Source organism: Alligator mississippiensis, chromosome 4 (genome assembly GCF_030867095.1).
Source record: "Alligator mississippiensis isolate rAllMis1 chromosome 4, rAllMis1, whole genome shotgun sequence".
Lineage (NCBI taxonomy): Eukaryota > Metazoa > Chordata > Crocodylia > Alligatoridae > Alligator > Alligator mississippiensis.
Window position 1 is genome coordinate 48,878,895 of NC_081827.1, and position 23,482 is coordinate 48,902,376.

The 23,482-nt window shown below is 41.4% G+C and overlaps 1 protein-coding gene across 3 annotated transcripts in view; it reads left to right on the forward strand.

Moving 5' to 3' along the window:
• WNT2 (Wnt family member 2) overlaps positions 1-23,482 on the forward strand; it is a 34,266-nt gene that overhangs the window by 5,584 nt on the left and 5,200 nt on the right. For all 3 annotated transcript variants that reach the window (XM_014601015.3, XM_019492131.2, XM_019492140.2), the window contains exons 3-4: positions 7,377-7,654; positions 10,933-11,197. In XM_014601015.3, the coding sequence (XP_014456501.1) occupies positions 7,377-7,654; positions 10,933-11,197 (543 nt within the window). The remainder of the gene's footprint in view (positions 1-7,376; positions 7,655-10,932; positions 11,198-23,482) is intronic.

Consider the following 23,482-nt stretch of genomic DNA (forward strand, 5'->3'; position numbering starts at 1 on the left):
ACAGGTGAGTGCACTAATCAGTGGGCTACTGGGACCCCAACTCCTTCTCCACTCCTATTATGTGTGGGTTTAGACATGATATAAGCACATCTACCAGTCAAGGCACTGCAAATGAGATGGACTGAACTGTGCTTCTTTTTATGAATCCTGCTGGTTAAAGCAGGGGTCAAATTTGTCTGGCCCTGTGGGCCAGGTGAGTGGTGCAGGATCGGTCTGTTGTCCAGATGAATGGCGTGGGGCCAGGCCCATGGGCTGAATTGGGCTCGCAGACCCCTCCTCCCCGATTCTAGTCCAGGACCTGGCAGGAAGTGACCCAGCATCCCAGGCACTTGTCTGCCAACATGAAAACGAGCTGTGGCATTGGGATTCTTCCCGTTACACTTCTGGAGCTCCAGTGCCCCAGTTCTCCCCGGGGTGCTTGGCTACAGTCACAGGAAGTCCCCACTACATTAAGACTGTGGGCTGGATGACTGACTCTGCAGGCCAGATCCAGCCCATGGGCTGTATGTTTGACACCCCTGAATTAAGGCATGATATATAAGCACACAGCCATTCAATGCTGTAAGGACTTAGGCCAAGGGTAGCAAAATGCAGCCCAGGGGCTGGATGCGGCCTGCCAGGCTGTTCTATCTGGCCCGCGGACCCCCCCCTCCCCCCCCCCAAAATTAAGAAAATTAATATTTATCTGCCCCTGGCTGCATATCATGCGGCCCTCAATGGCTTGCCAAAACTCAGTAAGTGGCCCTCTGCCTGAAATAATTGCTCGCCCTTGACTTAGGCAGTGGTGCATGTGCAAAACAGCAGAAATAGGCAGCTCAGGAACTTTACTGGTGGAAATGTAGTCACTGATAGCATTTAGGTGGCTACAGGATTAGGCAGGGGGTTCTGAATGCTAGTGACACCTAAATCTTGGATTTAGGGGCTTATAAAGGCATTTAGGTGCTTAAGTCTCACCTTTATCTATCCAAAGGAGTTTTTTTATAAACCATTCTGGGATCTGTCAGTGTCATAGAACAATACATTGTGGTATTCTGGCAATGTGATATATGAAGTTTTCGTGTTATATGTTATGAGTAACCACAAATTAGTTTAACATTTCCTTTTTAAAAATGCATAACTTCAAATCAGAAGTGTGAGTCTGGACTGCTAAAACCAGATTCTGTTGTTCTATTGTTTTAAGACGAATAGGATACATCTTCAGGTATATATCAAATGCCATCTGTTGAGGCTTGGTGAGAGTAAATGGAAACTGGAATTGATGTCTTTCCTGCTTTGTTCAAAATTAATTTAAGGACATTATTTCACTATTGTATTTGTTTAAAAAATAGTTTCAAGTTGCCTGTAATAAGTAGACACGCAGTCATTTTTCACAACATTTAGGGTCTGATCTGGCAGTCCTTATTCAGATTTCCTGTTGACTTTACTGAAGGTTTTATTTGGCTGAGACTGGACGATTAATACGAGGAGGAGTGACTTTATGCTCATTGCAATGGACAACAGTAGCAGCCATAGGCAGATGCAGGATTTTAGGGGACAAGCAGCAGTGGTGACAGTGGTAGGAGGGTTTCTTTTACTCGGATTCTGCTCCTGGGTTATTGGGACACACCCAGGGGAGGACTGGGCAGAGGGTGGGAACCAACCCACACAACTTACCATGCAACCCTGCTGGAGTGGAGCAGCTCCAGAGTCCCCCCCCCACCCAATCCTGGGTCAGCCAGGAACAGTGGGAACAGTAGCAGTGGTGGGGGAGGAATGGCAGGGGAGGGGAGGGGAGGGATGTGCCACTGAGTACAGAGGGAAAGGGAGAGGGAGGGATTCTTACCTGCTTTGGGGACTTTAAAAAAAAATCTCTGGCTACTGTTCTATGATGTGGTCCAAAAGGGGGGTGCATCTCCTCTGGATCTGCCTCTGGTAGCAGCTGTTGTGCTTCTGCGACCTTGCTACAGAAATTTTAGCCCTATTAATTTGCAAGACTTGATTCCATGGTCCTTCCTTTAGGGAAGTTTACAGGCACCCCCTAACTCTTAACAGTTCCTTTGTGCATCAACCTGTTTATTGAAAATCGGGAGACCATATTCAGCTACAGAGATGGTTACCCCTACTTTGCACAGTACATGATGACAACTGGTATTTTGTAACTACTTTGTGACATGCCCATTCCACCTAGTTACAGCAAACAAAACAGAGTGGCATCCAAATTGCAGCCTTTTTTCACCAGGCGAGCAGATCTCACCTGCCATACTGCGCCACTGTTTGTACCTGTGCATTCAAGGGGCATTTTGAACATCTATCGCAGACTGTCTCAGCAGTGGTTAGAATATACAGACATACTATTGTAAATTTACTTTGTTATGCACTAAAAGTGGAGCGGACACATGACCTGCAGCCCTATGAGTAGTCAGTTACTCAATTCCAGGATAAAGTTACTCCTAGAAAAACATATAGTAAAGAAATTACATGGAGAATTACTATGAGGAACATGCTGTGTGTCTGCTCACTCATCAATTTAACATCCCAGGGTAACCATTTGCTCATGGTTTCCATGCTACTTTATGGAGCCAGCCAGCTTGGAAGAGTTGGTGTATGTCTGCTATTTACTATGGAGTACATTTACTGCAAAATAAGATCTGTGGTAAATAACTATATACAGTATAACCTCCTGAATCTGGTATGCTGAGGACTGAGCACCTGCCAGAAATGTGAAAATTATGGATTTTTGAAACTGGAGCGGCAGCTGGTCCCAGGGAGAAGGGGGGGGGGCAGGGTGGGTAGCGGCGGCCAGTCCTAGAGCAGCGGCCACACATGGAGCGGCAACATGCAGTGGTGGATGGCGGTGGCAGCCGCTGCATGCAAGCCCCCCCCCAGTGCTCTGGGACCAGCTGCCGCTACTCCTTGATGGAGTGTAGTTTTAAAAAGTGCTGGATTTTTTATAGTTCCATATTTATGAGGTTATACTGCAGTAATCGTGTCGTACGTCCCTCCCAGAAAGGTACTGGCAGAAAGTGGAACACTGCAGTTTGTGATGTCTGCTGCCATAGAGAAAGCTAGAGTAGACTGAATCAAACTGAATATATGGGCATAGGCACAGATAGATAGAATCATGCACCCAGGCAAACAATCAATTTATTCCTCCAGTTAGCCCACATGGTTGTTAAAGGAATACAAACTCTGTTATATATATATCAGGGGTTTTCAACCTTTTTGGATCAGTGTAGATCCGGTGGCTGGACATGGAGTGGGGGAAGTGGTGGCATGCGGCCAAATGCGGAGTGGCAGCAGCCACCATGTGCGAGCTTCCCCTGCCCTGCATGGTCCAGCCAAGTGGGTGGCGCCTGCCCAGCAGTGTGGGATGGTGCGTGGTGGTGCTTTATCCCCGTCCGCTTGTGTGTACTCCCTAGGGCCTTCTCAAGTACCCTCAGAGGTACGCATATGCCCGATTGATAACTCCTGGTGTAGATACAGATCATATATCTTTATCTGGTTTAAAATTCAAGTACAGTGTAGAGAGGGCCTATGGAAACACATGAGGCCACAGTTTTGTTACAAGAGATGTCAGTATATATGAGAATTACTTGGTATTTTTCATCAGTAGTTTCTGCCAAACAAGTAATTTCTGCAGGATAATTTTAATGTTTCCAAATATCCCTGGCTTTGTATTTTATGTTGGAAAAAAATTAAATTGAACAGTAAGTTTTAGGTTGGAGCAACTTTCAGACTTTCTTTCTGTTGAACTGACCTGAAAATGTTTCACTTTGAATCGGTTCAACAAAATATTAAACTGCACTTCCTAATTGATACACTGTCTTGTGAGAGTTTTAGTATTCCTCCACTCCTTTCTTCTGTCTGGGTTCTGTGGAGGGAAACATCTCTCCTGATGCAACACAAATCCCCATCTGACCAAGCTGCATGCTGTATCTAGGTAGTCACACTACTCTTTTCAGCAGAAAGGATACTGGTTTGTAGGGGAGAGTGGAGACATCAGTTTCATGAACTGCAGCTTCTGTGAGACACTAGATTTGTCTATAACATCAGTACAATAAGAATAGGGCTGAATCTGCATCTATGTTCATGACCCAGGAATTTGCTAGTGTAGCTGCCTTAGACCTGAGAAAGTTTCCTGGGGGTAAGCCAGGAGCAGCTAGACTGGCAGACTTCCAAGTCTGAAGCGTTCCTGTTCACTTTGTTTTTGCTGGGACCTGCCACTACAGTGGTATAGATGGGCCAATGTATCACAGTAAATAAATGCAGTTTAATGTTTCATGAAGTGTTTTTTGTCAGTTTAGCAAACGGACATAAAGCATTTCTATTTTAGGGCTGTCAAATGTTAAATATGCCGAAGCAAAATGTTTTGATATTTTTTAAATCATTTCTTTTTCAGAAATGAGATTGTCTTACAACATGACTGCGAAGAGCTGAGTTAGTTAACTTAATCTTCCACATGACCTGGCAACCACAGTAGATAAGGCCAAGTCCTATTCAGTATTTCTTTATGATTTTTGGAACTGTTTACCATTTGTTTGTACAGTGCCTGGTACAATGGGAACCACCCTTGGTTTAGGCCTCCAGATGCTATCAGAATATATGTTAGATAATAATAAGTCAAATCAGTGAATCATAGCAAATCATAGTCCCAGTAGGGTTTAATCATAAAATGACACAGTTTTGATTTGTTCTTGTCTACACCTACTATAAAGTTATAGACAGCATCATGATAACTAGTTTATCTCCTTGGTCTTATTTAACATAATACAGTTTTGTAGTAAAGAAAAATCAAAGGAAAGATTCCATTTTATTCCTAGTTGGCTTAGCTGATGCAAAAAGGTTTACTTCTCACTTCCTGTGCTAGATTTGTATAGTCTTTGAAGACTGCATTTAGGGGCACAAATTTACTTGTAGTATGTTTTTTGTTGTTATAGTTAGGATCATCTTTTGCCCAGTCTTTTAGTTGCTTTTAAAAATTGTCACATAATTCTGAAGAACACAAATGACTCTCATGTACATTTTTATATAATTTATACCAAAGAGATTGGCTGGTACTTTTTAAGGATGTGAGATAAATGTAATTTAATAAGTTGTAGATATGGTGTTATGATTTACAATCATAGACTTGCAGAACAAATGATATGTAGTCTTTTTAGTCCACTGTTATAAAACTAAAACTAAAATAAGAAAAACTTTAAATCTGAAATGAGCAGTTTCTCTACTACGTAAGGATTTTGATCTTCCAGCTATTATTCACATACAATATGATTTTACAAGTCTCTCGCTTCTTGATATCATTTAACTGCTTTGTCTTTACAGACACATTTTCTTCAAGTTGTTAATATAGCTATTGTGCAGCCATTAATAAGTAAGCATAATAATAAAGAAATACAGCACCATTTAATGATGAAAATAGTTTAAAACCCTTAAGAGTCATATTTGTTAATATAGCACAGCTCTATATTATGAGTTACTACATATTATTAAAATAACTTTCTGTAGTTATTGCATGAAAATATATAACTTTCAGCCTATGAGAGGGTATAGTCCTTAGTGTAATAAAGAAATAGATAGAACTGCACGAATACTTGGCATGTGAAAATACAATTACAGAAACAAATCCTGTTAACCACCATCATTCACTGGGCATGTCTACAGAAGATGCTTAATGTGCAGTAGCCTAATAACACTGCACAGTACTGTGCAGAGCAAAAACGGTGCTATTAGACCACTGCACAGTAAGCATCACTAAAAACCGCGCGCTGGTGCTACTGTGCAGTAACTGTAGTTCCTGCACATTGCTTCTCGGCCTCTTGTTGGCTCAGATCAAGTGTAGTACTTCGTTAAGCAAGTATTAAACTAAATGCTCAGTAACTACTGCGCATTAATTAATGTGTAGATGCTCCCACAAAGTCCTAGGAACATTGCATCAGTTCCTGGACAAGTTATGCCAGTGTTTTTGCCTGGGATTGGTGTGTACACATATCACCCTTCTCATCAGGGTGTAGTGAGTGTCTGAAAGTATTGCTGCTTTTCTGCCATTGATTCAGTGATACAATCTCAGGATAACTGTTCAGACACACTTTCCTGTGTCCCAGGGTAAACAGCACTTTTCACATGAACCTTTTAAGGATATGTCCTGAGACAACGGACATGTATGTCTGAACAGTTGCTCTTTTGTCTTGGAATAAAACATTTTTTCCCAGGACAAATGTGACATTTGTAGGTGTGTCTACATGTGCATTTGATGTGGGAGCAGTTTACTTGCAAGTAAACAACTCACGAGTAAACACTCCTGGGCAGGCGTCTACACGTGTTTGAGCTGGGAGATAAGGATCTCTCAGCGCTGGCCTCACAGACACAGAGCTGGCACTGGGAGATAAGGATCTCCCCCCCTCCCTGATAGCGGTGGCGAAGTGGCAGCTGGGAGATAAGGATCTCCCAGGTCCTGCTCCCCAACTGCAATCTCAGAGGAGCCCTTTGAGCTCCCTGCTGTTGGGGCAGGGGGACGTAGTCCCTGCCCAGGCTCTGGTGGCAGAGCGTGGCAGCTCCTGGGGGCAGAGAACAATCTCCTGCCCCTTGGTGGTTGGCTGACTGGGAGCAGATTTGCTCCCAGTCAGGCATCCACACGAGTGCTACTGTGCAGTAAGTAATCAGAAGTAAATTTGCTATTTGCACTTGCAGGTAGCAAATTTACTTAAAATTAGCAAGGTGTATTGCACAGTAATCTGTATGTGTGTACACATTTACTGCATAGTAAGCTACGCTACTGTGCAGTAAAGCATCTCGTGTAGACGCACTTTGTTTGTAGCCCTGTTGACTTCAGTAGGACTTATTTGTGTAAATTAAATGAATGAGTTTAGCTTCTAGATAAAACATTTGTTTTCTTACAATAAAATCAAAGATATCTTTTACTCTGTTTTAAATAGAAAAGATGAATGTGCATCTCTGAAGAAAGAGAGTTTGCTTGAAAAGTTATTTGCAGTTAAGTTACATTCCGTTATGCATGGAGTTCTTTCCTTAATCAACAATTTCTAAGATACTGTTCCTGAAGTTCTCCTAAATCCAAACCCATTAAAAGGGGCCAGAATACCAGCTTCCCTAATGGTATAGCCATGTAATACAACCAATTTATGAATATCAGTAAAAATATTAAACAAACTTCTGATGTTTCTTAATCTAATATGTCTTTCAATGAACTCTTACTAGGAAGGGGTTATGTTAAAGCCATGTGTAATTTTGACTCCAGTGGAATTACACCAGGTGTGGCTTCAAACCAATTTCTGCTTAATTCAGTGCAAAGTCAATGGATTTTAACAATTAAAACTGTCTAGAATTGATGTTGCCAATCAAGCCAGATAGCTCAGATTTTAAGACCAACCTTTTCGTTTCAGGTAGTCGGGAGTCTGCCTTTGTCTATGCCATCTCCTCTGCTGGAGTTGTTTTTGCTATCACAAGGGCATGTAGTCAAGGAGAATTAAAATCATGCTCCTGTGATCCTAAGAAGAAAGGGTCTGCCAAGGACAACAGAGGCCATTTTGATTGGGGTGGTTGCAGTGATAACATTGACTATGGCGTCAAATTTGCCAGAGCATTTGTAGATGCCAAAGAAAGGAAAGGAAAAGATGCCAGAGCATTAATGAACCTTCACAACAACAGAGCTGGAAGGAAGGTGGGTGTGTTACTGGTTGCTTATGGTAAGTGTTTTTTTTCTCCTAAATGTCCTAATAATGTTTACCATGTTTACAGAAGGGGACTTGCGTCATTCTGGAGCTATTAACCTTTGACTCTCATTGACATTTTTCAACAATGCACTTAGGACAAATTTTTCCCCTATGAAGAGGTACAGCACAAGTTATTTGGCATCTTTTCCATCCACCTCAGTCCTCAATCCTGCAAGGAATAATAAATATACTTTATGAGTATAAATTAATATAAAGAATGAAAACCTGTGAACCTCTGAAAAGAGTACACTGAAGGGCAGGCTCAGCTGAAAAAGAGCATATTCTTCTACCCAGTAAGGAAATAAAGCAGTACAGTGCACGTAATGTATGTAATAAACCTGCAGAGAAGATCGGAGAGGATTAAATATACTTCACTCATAAGAAATATAGAACAATTAAAAAATCACAACAAATTGCACTCAATTAGCTCAAAGGATATATGACCAAGTGTTTATAAACACTGTATTAAAATATGGCTAATATTTTTTATGTGGAAAAATAACATCTCTATTCATGTAGATGGTAAAATAGATATAACTGTTAGGTATGTTGTCTACTGCTTGTGCACTGGGTTGGAAAATATATACCCTGACCTTTTGCTTTGGCATTTATAGGGTGTATATATAAATAATGAGTATGCTATATGTTACTGGAGTGTGCTGCTTAATTGGTCAAGAGTGATACTAGGTTCCTTTATATGCCTAGCTTCTGAAAAGATTCAGAACGCTGTCTTATAGCCCCATTTCAATATATGCTTCTTATACTAGAATAGGACTTGTTTGTTTAAATGAAGACTTGAGAAGTTTTTGTTGAAGAACCTTTCTTTTAGAATGCATATCATGTAGAAAACGGATTTTTCATAGTCTGTGATTTAAAAAAAGTTGGGTCGAACTTGATCTGCTCAGGTCCCTTCTGACCCTACCAACTATGAAAGTATGAAAATAATCCCCTAAAAATCCTACACATTTATTTTACAAAGAACCCCAATGCGTATAAGAACAATCTATCTATTTCTAATCCTTCCTTTAGTTAATTGTGATGTAAGTGGATGATCCTCTAGGTTAGACTGATTTGCTTTGATAACCCTCTCCCTACATCCTAGTTTCATAAAGACATAACCAAAGCATTTTTTTAATGAGATGAGGTTATGCATCTTAGTGAAAAGAGTGCTATTACAGTTGGCTTTGTGCTTTTGACTCGATATGTAACAAAGCTCATGACTTTAGCTGGATGAAAGTTTCTTGGCACAGAGCACTCCCTACAGTGTTTGAATATCTTATTAACTTTTTAAAAATGTAAATACCTGTTAACACTGGTATGGAAAAACAGTTGATTGGGATCTTGATATAATTAGCATATCTAGGAGGCAAGTGGGTTTGAGGCTTAAAGTCAATGAAGGGACTTCATTAACAATGTGTTTACATGACACAGCACATGGCTGTGCAGAGATACCCAAGGTAGCTCATGTACAGGAGTCTGCATGGCACAAGGCAACATGGTGCAGAAATACCCAAGTTAGTGTTGCACACGATAGCACCAGAACTGGGATCAGTCTAGTTGTGTTACTATATACTAGGTGCTTGTCATAGAGCTAAGCACTGGCTGGATAGAGTAAACACAAAGATAGCTTGGGGATTGTCTTTCACCATATAGGCATATGTCTTAAAATTAGCCAAGAAATCATTGAGTTATAAAACAATTCCTATGCACTTAGCCCCTGCTCTTTAGAAAGGATATTCATTTTGCCTTCAGAGTTTAGTAGGTTAGATTTACAGTTTAGTGCCTTTTACTACCTGAATGCACCCACAAATCTGACAGCTAGATGATATAAATTGTGCCCAAAGTTATTTTTCATCTGAAATCAAGAGTACAGGTCACAGTCCTTGTCAAAATTAGGCCAGTAATTAAGTTTATTGCTGAATTGAGGTCTCGTTTTGCAGTCATAAGTTCATCACCCAAAATGGGGCTGTGAGAATGTCAGTGACTAGTTAACAGCAAAGTAACCTAATAAATTGTTTACAAGTCAGAGATGAAAACCAAAATTGTTGGTCTTTTCTTGGACTTTCTAATACACTATAACCTCATTACAAAATACTTGGTTCAAAAGGGCTACTCCACCATACTCCTGTTCCATTCCCATTGGTGTGGAACTTTTGCCTGAAATGCACTCTAATGTGCAATATTTCATGAACACTGAAAGTAGACTTCCAGAGATATAATGCCTTGAGATCAAATGTCTTCATTCTGGAACAAATCAATAATAAACAGTTTATGGTTCAATACTATCCATATAAATGTCTTTCATACTTGCCACGAACCAGATGATGTTTAAACACTATCTTCACTTATTTAAAGATTGGATAAAGTCTTCAAGTACAAGTAAAAATGTAAAAGTACAAGTAAAAAATGGTAAGTTTAAAAATAGGTATTTTGCAAGTATCTTGCTTAAAAATGTTATGTAGGTAAAAACAACTAGTTCAAATCTGTTGTTGTTATTTGGTGATAGAATATGCTTCATATTGTCTGTGTAAAGAATAATAGGAAACTAAGTGAATTTCTAAATGCAGATAGGTATTCAGAAATCATGGGCAGTTTTGATTGAGAAACAGGGCAAAATTATTGCAAAAATGCCATATTAAATTATGACCCACTTTTGTATTGACATTTTGGTGGAAAAAATTACTTAAGGTGAAAAATTCCATAGTTTTGTTACCTAATTATGGCAAAGGCACTAACAACAATTGGCAACCTTATAAAATTGAAATAGACAGGTTTGGTGAAAACTCAAAGTGAATGTCAGCAGAGCTGTAGCGTTTCCCTAAACAAGAGGCCCAAATCTTTCCTTACGTGCACATGTGCATTCTACTAACTTCAAGATGTTTGTGTTCTATCATCATAAGTTAATATCCGTCCCATATCTCATGGACCTGGTGAGGAAGGAAGTGATTTCTCTGCTGTTGTATGGATCTTCAGGAAGACTGGAAACAGAGGCAGAGATGAAAATACCAGTGAAAAAGGTTGTCTGCATACTTGAGTCAACTGAGCAGACTAGACTAACCTTTTGAGGATGACTCATTGCTACCAGTGGGTGTCACCACAGACCATGATTTCAGGACCCAGTTCAAAGCTGAGACTGTTGGATCAATGGAAAGGGAATGAAAAGCATAAATTCAGAGTAGCCTCCTTTATTTGTTTTACCTGTTTATTTCACTGTGTTTTCTGGCAGGCTGTGAAGAAGTTTTTGAAACAGGAGTGCAAGTGTCATGGCGTGAGTGGATCTTGTACTCTAAGAACTTGCTGGCTGGCCATGGCAGACTTTAGGAAAACAGGAGATTATCTGTGGAAGAAATACGAAGGAGCAATTCAGGTGGTCATGAATCAAGACGGCACTGGGTTCACGGTGGCTAACAAGAGATTTAAGAGGCCCACCAAGAATGATCTAGTATACTTTGAGAGTTCTCCAGACTACTGCATCAGAGATAGGGATATAGGTAAGCTTGAATCACCACATGCACATGGTTTTATTTCAGTTATAGTTGGAAGATAACAAGTGATCATCAGTGTACAGCGGGTGTGGGTGTATAAAATCCATGAATCTGGGCTGAACAAAACAATAGGCTTTCCCTTTTTCCTTGAGTTTTGATTAATGCTTGAAAATACAATTTTGTATGGGAATGGAAGATAATACAACTTCTATACTAACAAAATCCGTGACCTACACCAATACTGTACAAACTTCAGTAGATTTGGGTCAATAAGAACAGTAATTTTTACTTAGTCTCTCAACATGGGCTTAAACTAACACGATACTACCTGCTTCATTGGTGTTATTTTATCATAGATTTCATAGACGTTAGGGCTGGAAGGGACCTCGGAAGATCATCGAATCCAGCCCCCCCGCCCAAAGGGCAGGAAGTCAGCTGGGGTCATAGGATCCCAGCAAGATAAGCATCCAGTTTCATCTTGAAGGTGTTCAATGAAGGCACTTGAACAACCTCCGGTGGCAGGCTGTTCCAGACCTTGGGGGCTCGGACAGTAAAGAAATTCTTCCTTGTGTCCAGCCTGAAACGATCTTGTAGTAGTTTGTGACCATTCGACCTCGTCATCCCTTGGGGCGCTCTGGTGAACAAACATTCCCCCAGATACTGGTGGTCACCCCTGATAAACTTGTAGGTGGCCATCAAATCACCCCTGAGCCTGCGCTTTTCCAGGCTAAAGAGCCCCAGGGCTCCAGCCTGTCATCGTAGGGTCTGCTTCCCTGACCTCTGATCATGCGCATGGCTCTTCTCTGGACTCTCTCAAGCTTCTCCACATCCTTTTTGAATTGTGGAGCCCAAAACTGGACGCAGTACTCCAGCTGCGGCCTCACTAAGGCCGAGTACAGGGGGAGAATGACGTCCCGGGATTTGCTTGAGAAGCATCTATGGATGCAAGCCAGCGTTTTGGTCGCTTTACTAGCCACAGCATCGCATTGCAGGCTCATGTTCATCTTGTGGTCAATGATGACCCCCAAGTCTCTTTCTTCCATAGTGCTAGCCAGCATAGCACTGCCGAGCCTATAAGGATGCTGCAGGTTTTTTTTCCCAAGGTGGAGAACCTTGCATTTATCGGCGTTGAACACCATCAGATTCTCATCCGCCCACTTGCTGAGCCTGTCCAGGTCAGCCTGGATCACCCGCCTGTCTTCTGGTGTGGATGCTTTGCCCCAAAGTTTGGTGTCATCTGCGAACTTGGCCAGTCCACTTCTGACTCCAGTGTCCACATCATTAATGAAGATGTTGAACAGTATGGGTCCAAGGACAGAGCCCTGGGGGACCCTACTGGTCACAGGACACCACGATGAGTGACTTCCATCAATTACTACCCTCTGGGTCTGACCCTGGAGCCAGTTTTCCAGCCAGTGGATCGTGGGGGACCCAAGGCGACAATTGGCCAGTTTCTCCAAGAGGCGATCATGGGACACCAGATCGAAGGCTTTTTTGAAGTCAAGATATATGACATCAATCTCTTCTCCCTTGTCCAGGTGATAGGTCACCTGGTCGTAGAAGGAAATGAGATTGGTCAAGCAAGACCTACCCGCAACAAACCCGTGCTGGCTATCCCTTAAGATGTTGGCGTCGGCCAGTCCATTAAGGATTATCATCTCCTGCATACACTAGTTGAACTGCGGTGTACTTATTACTTTTCCTTTCATGATCACAAATCTATATCAGTGGTTCCTAATCATTTTGGATGACTGGGGTCTCTCCGTGCACTATGCATTCTCTCTTGTGCTTCAGGTGAGTGGATTCTAATCTGCAAGAGGGCTTGGACTCCAAAACACATGCCTGCTGGGCTTGGAAAATTTCCCAGCTCCTCTGTGGGTCAGAGAATGCTCAACTGAACAAGAGGGAGGCAATGGTTGTGAACCATGGCACAGCAACAGAGGCTCCTCACTGAGGCAAAGAGGAGACGTGTAGAAGACATCAAAGTGAGCAAGAAGTGCCAGCAAAATGTTCCATGCTTTCATAGAAGCTTTGGGAAGGGACCTCCAGAGTCATCTAGTCCAACCCTTCACAAATGCAGGACATATTATTCCTAAACTATCCCAAATAAATACTTATCTAGCTACTTCTTGAAAACCCCCAAGAAAATAGACTCCACAACTTCCCTTGTTTCACTGTCCTACCATTCTTACAGTTAGGAAATTTCTTGATTTAATTTAAGTCTACTTTGCTGTAGTGTAAAGTCATATGCTGGATTCGGCTCATTCTGGTTTGCATGCCAGAAAATGGGACTCTGAAGAATAAAAAAACAAAACAGGAAGAAAGTCCAGTGAAAAATGAAGTAGAAACCATTTCTCCTATAAGTATGCAGGTGTATTAAAAAGCCCAGTACTCTAGATCTAGTAGACATACCTGCTTCCTCAGGGCAGCATTAGCTATTTTTCTATAAATAAAAAAATCCAGTATCTTTCGATATCTTCTGTTTGCTGACTGCTAACACTAGGCATGTTTGCTATGCAGAAAATGTTGCAAACAAAGTGACCTTGGTGGCACTATACTGAGTGTTTCTCATCTCAAAGTTCAGCACTTTTCTCCATAGGTGGAATTCACAACCAAAGTCAGGCACCTCAATTCCTTACATTTTTAAGGGAGATACTGAGGTACCCTGTAATGGGATTCACACTGTTCAGAAAGGGTATATGCCTGAAATCCTTTTCCTTTTGTGGATTTAGGCACTTAACTCAGGGCTGTTGGAAGGCGGTTCTGTGAAATTGGGCTTCACAGGCTGAATCTTCCTTTTAGACTTAAGTCATCCCTTCCCATACAGGTAGTTGGTCCTCTCCTTTCTTTAAAACCCAGCTCTCTTTTAAAACCCCAAGATGGGGAGTTGCCTTTTACATCATAGCTTCATGGTTAGAACACACACCCAGGAAGTGGGAATGTCTGGCACTAGGTCATCTTCAATCTGACCTCCAAACTTACTTCTCCCCCCTCCCTGCTGGCTATAGGTTAGGTTGAGCTCTGGGTCCTCTTCTGTGCTGGGTCACTGTTCAGAAAGGAAGGCAAGTCTTACAGAGCCAGAGAGAGAGGTTTTAAAGGTGTAAATGTACATGAAATTCAACATTAATCAAAGATGCAAAGTATGACTGGTCATCCATTACCATATTAAGAAGGTTCTTGAGCAGGGCATACTATTTCTTGGTGTGACAGTAAAAAGGGAGGTGGATTGAATAATGCTGTACCACAGTGTAATTACAACAGGAAGGCTATCCTATCACAATTAGACTAGAATGTTAGATTCATAAATAGCAATGTGAACCAGGGAGTCTAGTAAAGGGAAGTGCGATTCATATCTTCTGGACAGCTCTGCATATTTACAAATTAAAGTTTATTTTAAATAAACATTGTAAAACTGCACTTAAGTGAGAATTGTATGTGAAACTGTAGTCTCAATGAAGCTGATAATTTCAGTAGAACTTAGGTTGCACCCAGTATGCTTAAAATATTAAGCCTTTCTGATCAAATGACTGAGTCAAGTCATTTCAAATGTTACCTAGTAGCCTTTGCCAGTTGTGCTTTGTAGTACTGTACATGTTCAAGTCCATTATATTCCCTGACAATAACTAGGGGTGTCAAGCCTAGTATTTCCATTTAGATGAATGTATGGACATGTTGTAGGGTTGTTGGTTTTAGCCATGTTGGTCTAAGGACATAGGCAGACTCTATGGCTGAAGAAGGATGTTTGTGCCTGAAAGCTTGCAAAGAACAATTTTACCAACTATTTAGTTGGTCTAATAAAATATATCTCATCTTGCCTGGAACTTTGTCTGGATATGTGGCATTTTGCAGAAACTGACTTCAGAGTCTAGGGTTACTGGGCACCTTTATCTTTTAAGGGTGCACCTTTCATTATAAATTCTGAGTGTTTTGCCCTGAAAGGAGAGGCCTCTACCCAAACATTTTTGTGTGAAAGTGATGTTTTATAATCTCTTCTAATAAGTGTACTGTAGTGTAATACCTTTGTAATCTGTGCAGTGTAATCTGAGGCATGTTATCTCAGAGGAGATATTTTTCACTGCTGAAGTATTCTCTTCACTTGCTTGACTCTGTCAAGTCTGTGTAGAGAATGTAGAATCTGACATGTGCTTTAGTTTAGTCTTGAGATAACATTTCAAATGGAGAATTTCTAGCCACACTGGGTTTCTGAGATTGTACCTTTTTAAGAGTAGATTTTTGGCGGGTGGTAGCAAATCTTTAATGTAATAATGTATGCAGGTCAGCTCCGTGAAATTCTGTCTACTTATTCCAGTGATGCAAAAAAAACAATCAAATAAACCAACCAAAAAAGGATGCGACTTTGACAGAGATGATAGAAACACATTAACAGAATATTTTTCATTATTAAGTACACTTCTCTTGATTGCATACTGTTGAAAAGCTGCCCTGTGAACTTGGGAGTGGATGGAGTGGCAGACCAGCTATAGAAATATTACTGCTAACCACATATCCTGTCATAGTGCTTCATTGTGTCCCTAAAATCTGGTTTCCTTTGTCTTTCTCCAAGGAGTTCAAACAGTTTGGAATTTGGAAAGATAACCTGAAGGTTTCTACCATTTCTCTGCTTACCCTTCTCAAAAATACCACTTTATGAAGATGGGATGCCCAGAAATTGACTGCTGTAGATTAAACTAGAGACTTCCAGAGCTGGACTTGTAACCTTGTTGAAGTTCCCTTTCTGGAGTTGTGCAAGAGATTGTCTCTAATTGACCCATTTCTAAATAGTTTGTTTGTTTGGGCTGGGGAGTCAGAGGTGGCTGGATGTGAATGTTAGTCACATTACTTCTTGTGTGCTGTTGTGTATAGACCAGGGGTAGGCAACCCCCCAGCACATGTGCCAGAGTGTGGTGCACACAGGCATTTTGGTTGGCATGTGCACTTTGGGGAAGGGACTGGAGCTGTACTGCCACAACAAGGATTGGATCCCTCACAGCTCCCCCGCCATCCAGCCCTGGCACGCCAGCTGCTTACAAGTCAAGGTTATGGGTGTTTTAGGCACTCTGCCCAAAAATGTTGCCGACCACTGGTATAGGCAGTGGTATGCCTTAACCAGACTAGTCTGTTCAGCATTCTAGGCTCTGGCAACCATGACTGACTGACTGCTTGGGCAAAAGAGTTAGATTTACAGGCTGTGTAGATGTGTGGGGCTTGGGCACTGAGAGGGGCATGTAATACGTATTGATCAGTGGATTCTCAATAGTTTTATTCTCTTTAAGGTTAACTAATAGGGCTAAATTTTAGGGACCTTTCCATGTCCATATCTACATTACTGTCATGAAGGGTTTTAGCTTCTCTTCTGGCTTTTTTCCTGTTTGGCAGTTAGCCATAATTGATTGTACTGTAGTTGAACAGCAGGCAGCAGTGCATATTCACATGACTGACAAGGTTCCTTGGGTGAATTTGATATCTTTTATTAGACCAACCCAAATGGTTGGAGAATAGTTATTAAGCAAGCTTTCGGGTTCAAAAACCCTTCGTCAGGCTAAGGATGCTGCAGCAGTTGCTGCGTGCTCTTCCTGGATGGAATGAAAAGTGAAGAAGCCAGGGGCTGGGCTGGGGAGTCAGTTGCCAGGCAGATTGTAATGTATCAAAAATCCAATGTCTGTGTTTAGTCCCTGATCTCTAGTATCCAGCAGGTTGATGAAATGGAGCTCATAGGCTCGTCTCTGGGAAGTGTTGTGTAAGTTTCCCTTGAGGATCAGGACTGAGAGATTGGAGAGAGAGTGGCCCTCCTGTGAGAAATGTGCCCCCACTGGTAATTGGGTGTTTTTGTCTTTGATGGATTTCCGGTGTGCGTTCATTCTGGTGCGCAGTTGTTGTCTGGTCTCTCCTACATATCTTTCATCAGGGCATTTGGTGCATTGGATGAGGTATATTACATTTCTGGAGGTGCAGCTGTAAGATCCTGGGATGCTGATGGCTCTGTTGTGGGGTGTAGTAATAGTGGGGGTGGTGGAGATGTGGGGGCAGGTTTTGCATTTCTTGTCATGCCTATTCACATGACTGGCACTTTACAAAATACTGTGCCAGTACTGCACCATTCTTCCTAGAAGTAACATGTGAGCCAGTGTTTACAGAAATCACATTATCACAGGTGTTATCAGCAAGGTGGTTGGCACTGGGGGAACCTAGTAGCATACACTCCATTTATCTAAAGTTAATGAAACACCTGAGGACTTCTTTAAAAAAAGATGTAGAATGGGAATTTCAAAACTGCCCAGCATTCATTCAGCCCTCCTCCTATCAAAACCAAAACACATTTTATTATTTTTTACTTCAATGAGGGGAGTGTTAGGACAACACAGAAAATCCCATCATGACCCTCTTACAAATTATGATACCCTTTCTTTATTTTCTTACCCATGCCAGAATGAGTAAAGATATCAGAGAGCAGCCTGGACAATGAACCCTTAGTAGCCATGCACAGCATGGAAGGGAAAAAATAGTGACTCAGAGGTTATGTAAATGACACTTAATTGCTTAAAACTACATGCTGTCCTTCCCCAGCTTTACCACCCAGTATTTTCTGAGCAAGCCACATTCATCAGCTTCAAATACAGTTTCATTTTACAAATGTGTATATTTGTAGTCCTAAATTTAGTCAAAACAGCCACTGTAGGACTCTCCTAGTGGGGTAATAAAATGATACAATTAACTGGATGGTGCTAGGGAAGGTTAGGATTGAGGGCAAGGACAGTTTATTCGCATACATAGATATATATTGGTGTCAGGAAAGATCCTGAGGTCTACTGAGGGCCAGGATACATTAGAGCCTCAGAAAGGGGTCCTAGAGAGGGGTGGGAACTAGCTTCTGCCTAAACTTTGCCTAGTGGTTACAGCATTGTTCTATGCAGTCAAAGAATTACACGTTCAAACCATTTCTGGGGGTGGGGGGAGGACAGACTAGAACCCTTCTTCTGTTTCCTGGGCAAATGCCACAAACTGCTTAGCTATTGGAGCTAAAACATGGGAGGGGTCCTCTCCCTGAGGCAATTCATCACATGCTCATCTATGTTTTCTTTGGATATTTCACTGAATTATTTTTACTTTATTTTCCTCTGCCTCCACCAACCTACTTTAGCAATTTACTTAATTAGTTGGATTGAAAGAAGAATGTAAAAGTAAATCTTTGGGCCGTAAAGCAACAGTATATGTTGCCTAACACCAGTAATTTAAGTGCATAACCTGTGCGGGAGAACCAGTTGCGATCTATGTATAAAGGATGTAACCCAGGTACAGTCACTGAGTCCAAATGTTTAAAAGTACACAGGGTGAAATCCTCACCCTACTGAAGTCAAGCATAAAATTTTTAGTGACATCAGTGATAGCAGGATTTTAGCCCTAGAATGCCAGAAAAATGCTAGCTACCTTTCAAATGTGCTAGGAATCTGAACAGTCTCTGGCACACTGGGGTAGGGATATCAACCTAAAAGACCTCCTCCACTTCTGTCAGACCTGCAGAAATTAAATATGGATGACCAGAGGACAAAGGCACACAGCAGACGGGAATGAATGAAGATAGCGGAGGCAGCCAAGGGCCTCTAGGACCTATAGTGCTAGCTAAAGCATTACTTTAAAAGTATGGCAGATTATAGTGGGTATGATTATGTACAATGTAATGGGTTCTTTTGTTTTTGTTTAGTGTGTGTATTTTGGTTTATGTTCTTATGTTGCTGAAAATGTCTTCCTTATACTTGAACAGAGGTATGAGGCTTGTTTGTTCCACAGTCTTAGAAGGCACTGAATATGTGAAATGTGGGCCTTTTAACACTGCTGTACAAATACAAACCTTAGCTTTTAGATTAACTTACTATTTAAACAATTGATGTTGCATCAAAAAGGTTTTAATGCATTTAACATACTCGTTTTAAAGGCAAATTCTAAAAGCCACAGCTACACTGCTGTATAGATTTAAGGCAGTGTATTTGCTAAAGATGCTTTCTCATAAAAAGTTCTTTGATATTAATGTCCTAAATCTTTAAGGTAGCATGGGCACTTTGATACCAATATTTATGATAGATATGCTTTTTTGCATAAAGTAGGTGCACACATATCAAGGAGTGTACACTTTTAGCTAAACCTCATTCAAGTTGTGAAGGGCAAACCATTTACCTTAGGCAGCACTTAAGCAATTTGTAGGACCCATAAAGAACACAATAGAGTGCTTTCACAGATGCTTTGTGTGTTCACAGGCACCCCAATAGCTTGTTAGTGTAGGGCAGTGGTTCTTAAATCAGGGTGACAAAGGGTGCTAGTCAATGTTAGCATTGTTAGATGTTTCAAATAGGAATCCATGGTATTAAAAACATTCTGACATGTTGTGGTCTGAGTGCTTTGCAATATAAAAATTGTTCTATTACTTTTCGACAGTCAAAAAAAAACAAGTGAAAATTAGGAGCCACCTTTTTTGGAGGGGTGCCTTGAGTCAAAATGGTTAAGAACCACTGGTGTAGAGGCCTTCACTCTACTTTCTGTGTAGTAAGAGAGGGCATGAAATCTGCAGTTACAGAGATCTGGTGGCTGTAGCACATCATGCAACTGCAAGGAGGCCGGCCTCGAAAATAGGATAGAATGGTACCTGTGGAAAAGCAAGAGAGCTGCCCTGTTCAGTGAGTTTGGGTTAGGAGAATTCACTTCCCAAACCCTACCACTGTACCCTCCTGGGTCACTATGGTGCTATGTAAATGGCATGGATGTTGCTGTTAGAGAGGGGCCTTATACCTGTGACACTTCTGATTTTCTATTCAGATGCCCAATCACCAATTTTAAGTAATTTATAATTTTTTTCCGCAGCCGATTGCCTTGATTTTACAAATGCTTCACAATGAGGGGGTTTACATGCCCTTTTCAAGAGTCAGCAGCTTTTTAGTTAGTGATTTGTTTAAAATAAACGAATGATCATGCAGTAAGAATTATTTTAAAGGGAGGTACTTGCAACTAACCCCTCTGAGTCTCACAGGACTGAGACAGCCCTTGAAGAGCTCTGGCTTAAATTTAAAAAAAAATTTGTCTTTGGCCAAAAAACCAAATGTGAATCCATTTACCTCAACCTGATCCTATGGGTAATCTGGTCTTTGGCCTAAGCAGCATAGTTTAGTATACTATATTTTGGTTTCAGACTTTCTGTCATGGGATGAAGTCCTGTTCCCATTAAGTTCAGTTGGGTCAGGATTTCAGCTATGTTAAGTCTGTTAGAATTGGGTGTCTAAATGCTGCCAACATCTGGAAATCATACAGAGTCTTCATGTTGATGGGCACATACCTATACCTAAGCCAAGGAATGCTGTTATGCCTTCCAAAGGAAGCTCCTATACCTATTTGCAGCAATGCATAACGAATAGGACCTGACCTTATGTAAAGGTTGAACTGAAGTTTTCCTTCCATAGCAAGAAAACAAACAGCAGAACCCATCTCCACACAGGCTTAAGAGACAGACTGAGATGAATAGTCGATTTGCTTGTTCTCTGCTGAAAGAGTGATACCTGGCTGACAGCTGCATGACTCTGAGATGGTGTAAGCTATCAGGTATCCAGCTTTTTTGGGGGGAAAATCACACAGAGCAACCAGAGCACGAAACAACTTGAAACCTAATCCAGATCACGGTTATTACAGATTAGTGTTCTAGACATGCTGCATTATATGGCCAAGATTTACTAGTTACTGTGCCCCATCCATGAGTTAAAATAGCATACAAAGCAAGGAGAACATATGGACAGCAGTATAAGAAGCATATATAGGAGGAAAGGCAGAATTCAAAGCATGCTTTAAAAATGAGCACTATTTATATTCACTAGGGATTTGGTCTTGTAGTTGTTTTTGTCTCAGCAGAATGTATATAATAGAATGTGTTTTATACATTATCAGATGTTGCATAAATGCCCAGATAGTTAACTTGCAGATTCTTCAATCATGCCAATGTGCATACTTGTGTGTTGAGATGAAAGGCAACCCTCTGTAGGTGCTAGTCTTATATTTAAGAGACTTGAGTTTGATTCTTTGCTCTGTAACCAATTTCCCATGTGACCTCAGGCAAGTTATCTAGAGTGAGGTTTTCTCAGGTATTCAGGTGTTGCGATACATACACATTAAGCACCCAGCTATGGGCACCTAGAATCCTCAGCAGTAAATTAAATACCCAGGTTCTAGCTGGGATGGGGCTAAGAGAAGTGGTGCCCACTTGGAAAAGTCTTAGCAGAGGTGCAGCCCCCAAACTCAGTCATGTATCTGGGAGGAAAGCAAACAGGAATGGCCCCCAAGGAATGTGCACCATGGGGCTGTTGCAGGCAGTGCACGGTGAGCCTGTCCCGCAGCTGCAGCAGCCCAAATACAAACCCATGCTGCTATAGCAGGAGCTGCAGCAGTAATAGCTGCTACCAGAGTGCAAGGAACCAGGGCAGACAAGCCTCTGCTGCTGCCTCCTTCTACCCCGCCACTCTAAAGTGGTTAGCGTAGTCTCTTTCCCCCTGCCCTATACACTGAAAGATCCTGCTACACCTCTGCCAAAACTAAATATGTTGATTCAGATTAACAAAGTGAATAACCGGAAGTCTGAGTCAGTTACTGTTCTGCCAGTGAAAAGTAGAAACATTTCAGCAAAATGTTGCAGCAAAATAACTGTAAAAATGTTTCATACTACACAATTTGTCCCAAATATCATTTTGACAGAGAACACCTGGCTAACTGGATTGGAGAGGACTGTCTCCAAAGAGTGGGCAGAGGATTGTCAGGGAATGGATTACAGCTTCTGGACTGTGGTGGCCATCAGCACAGGCCTAGAGACAGAAATAGTTTCATAGCCTTGTTTCTTTTTGCCTCATGATCTTGTTTGGCTTGAAGTCCCTGTAAATTTGGTTGGCCAGATTTGCTAGAATCTGAGATTTCTTGGATCGATTAGCTATAATTCCCATTAGGGAATCTTAGTTTGTTATACAGACAAAGATGTATAGCACAGGCCAGATAATAATCTCCATTATGTCAGTGTAAATTTGGCCTGAATTGCACTGAAGTTACTCCTTTTTGTAACAGTGCATATAAGTCAGAATGTGGCTCTGTGTCTTTAAGGCTGGGTAACACTTCTGTCTTAGCATTATGTTCACTGAAGTGGACCATGCCTTCTTATTCTGTTAGCAGGAGATATGAGCAAGGAGGGGAACTATGTGAATTCATCACTCCCCAGAAATGACCTTCTTTGTTTAAGATTATATGACTGATCACATTCCATCAGGAGCTCACATTCCTACCAGAATGACAGCAGTGGGCACCAGACTGCCCTGTCTAGAAAACTGGAGCTCTAAAATCTTTTGAATCCCAAACATGTCTGCCACAACTGGAAAAATAAGAAAATAAAGTCTATTCCAACATTCTACTTATGAAAGCTCTGGAGAACTGAATCTACCCCTCCAATGCCTTAGGGAAAACAGCAGAGACAGTATGAGTCAATCAAAAGCCATTTTCCTATTACTAGAGAACTACTTAATTCACAGTTTTGTGGTTTTTTTGGAAACCATGAGAAACGATATTGTCCACAATCACCAGGAAATATTGCACTGGCCGCAATTGCCTGGGAAATCAACCTAACCCCCCAGGGTATTATTCATATAATACGCTGTTTTAGAATGTCCCCAATGCTTACCACAACAAAAAGACAACGCGACAATCCCTGCAGCCATAGATCACGTGACTGAGAGTTAGTCTGCTAGTGACAGAGACTAAGGGAAGGCACCAGTCAGTGAAGTGAAAATGTTTCTCAGCACCATCTTTTAATAAGTTAAATGCAATGCTGCAGTTTGAAGATGAGTGAATAGAAGATGTAAATGCCTCTGCCGATCAGCAGCGAGGGGTGGGGCCACCAGGAAATGCCTGCAAAATCAGCTCTTCATGCCGTAACCAAGCTATGAAATCGCTTTGTCTTGCTGCGAGTTAAGTAGACCCCCCTACCTATTACATAGAAAGGTAAAATTTCTCAAAAAACTTCCTTACTTTTAAATGCTTTCCTACATGCTCAGCCTTGCTGCTGTTGTGCACACACGTGAAGCAGTCAAGATTACACTTGCCTTAGCAGTACCCAGCTTTTTCTCCATTTAGTTGAGGCCACTTACCAATCTGTTCTTGGCCTCCTTGCTTTTGTTCCACGTGCTGCATAGGATGACTGTCTTAGAGAGAGTCACGTTTTTTCCCCTTCTTCCTTTGTAGCAATTTTTTCCCCTTTTCCTGGATTTGCTGAGTTGTTACTAT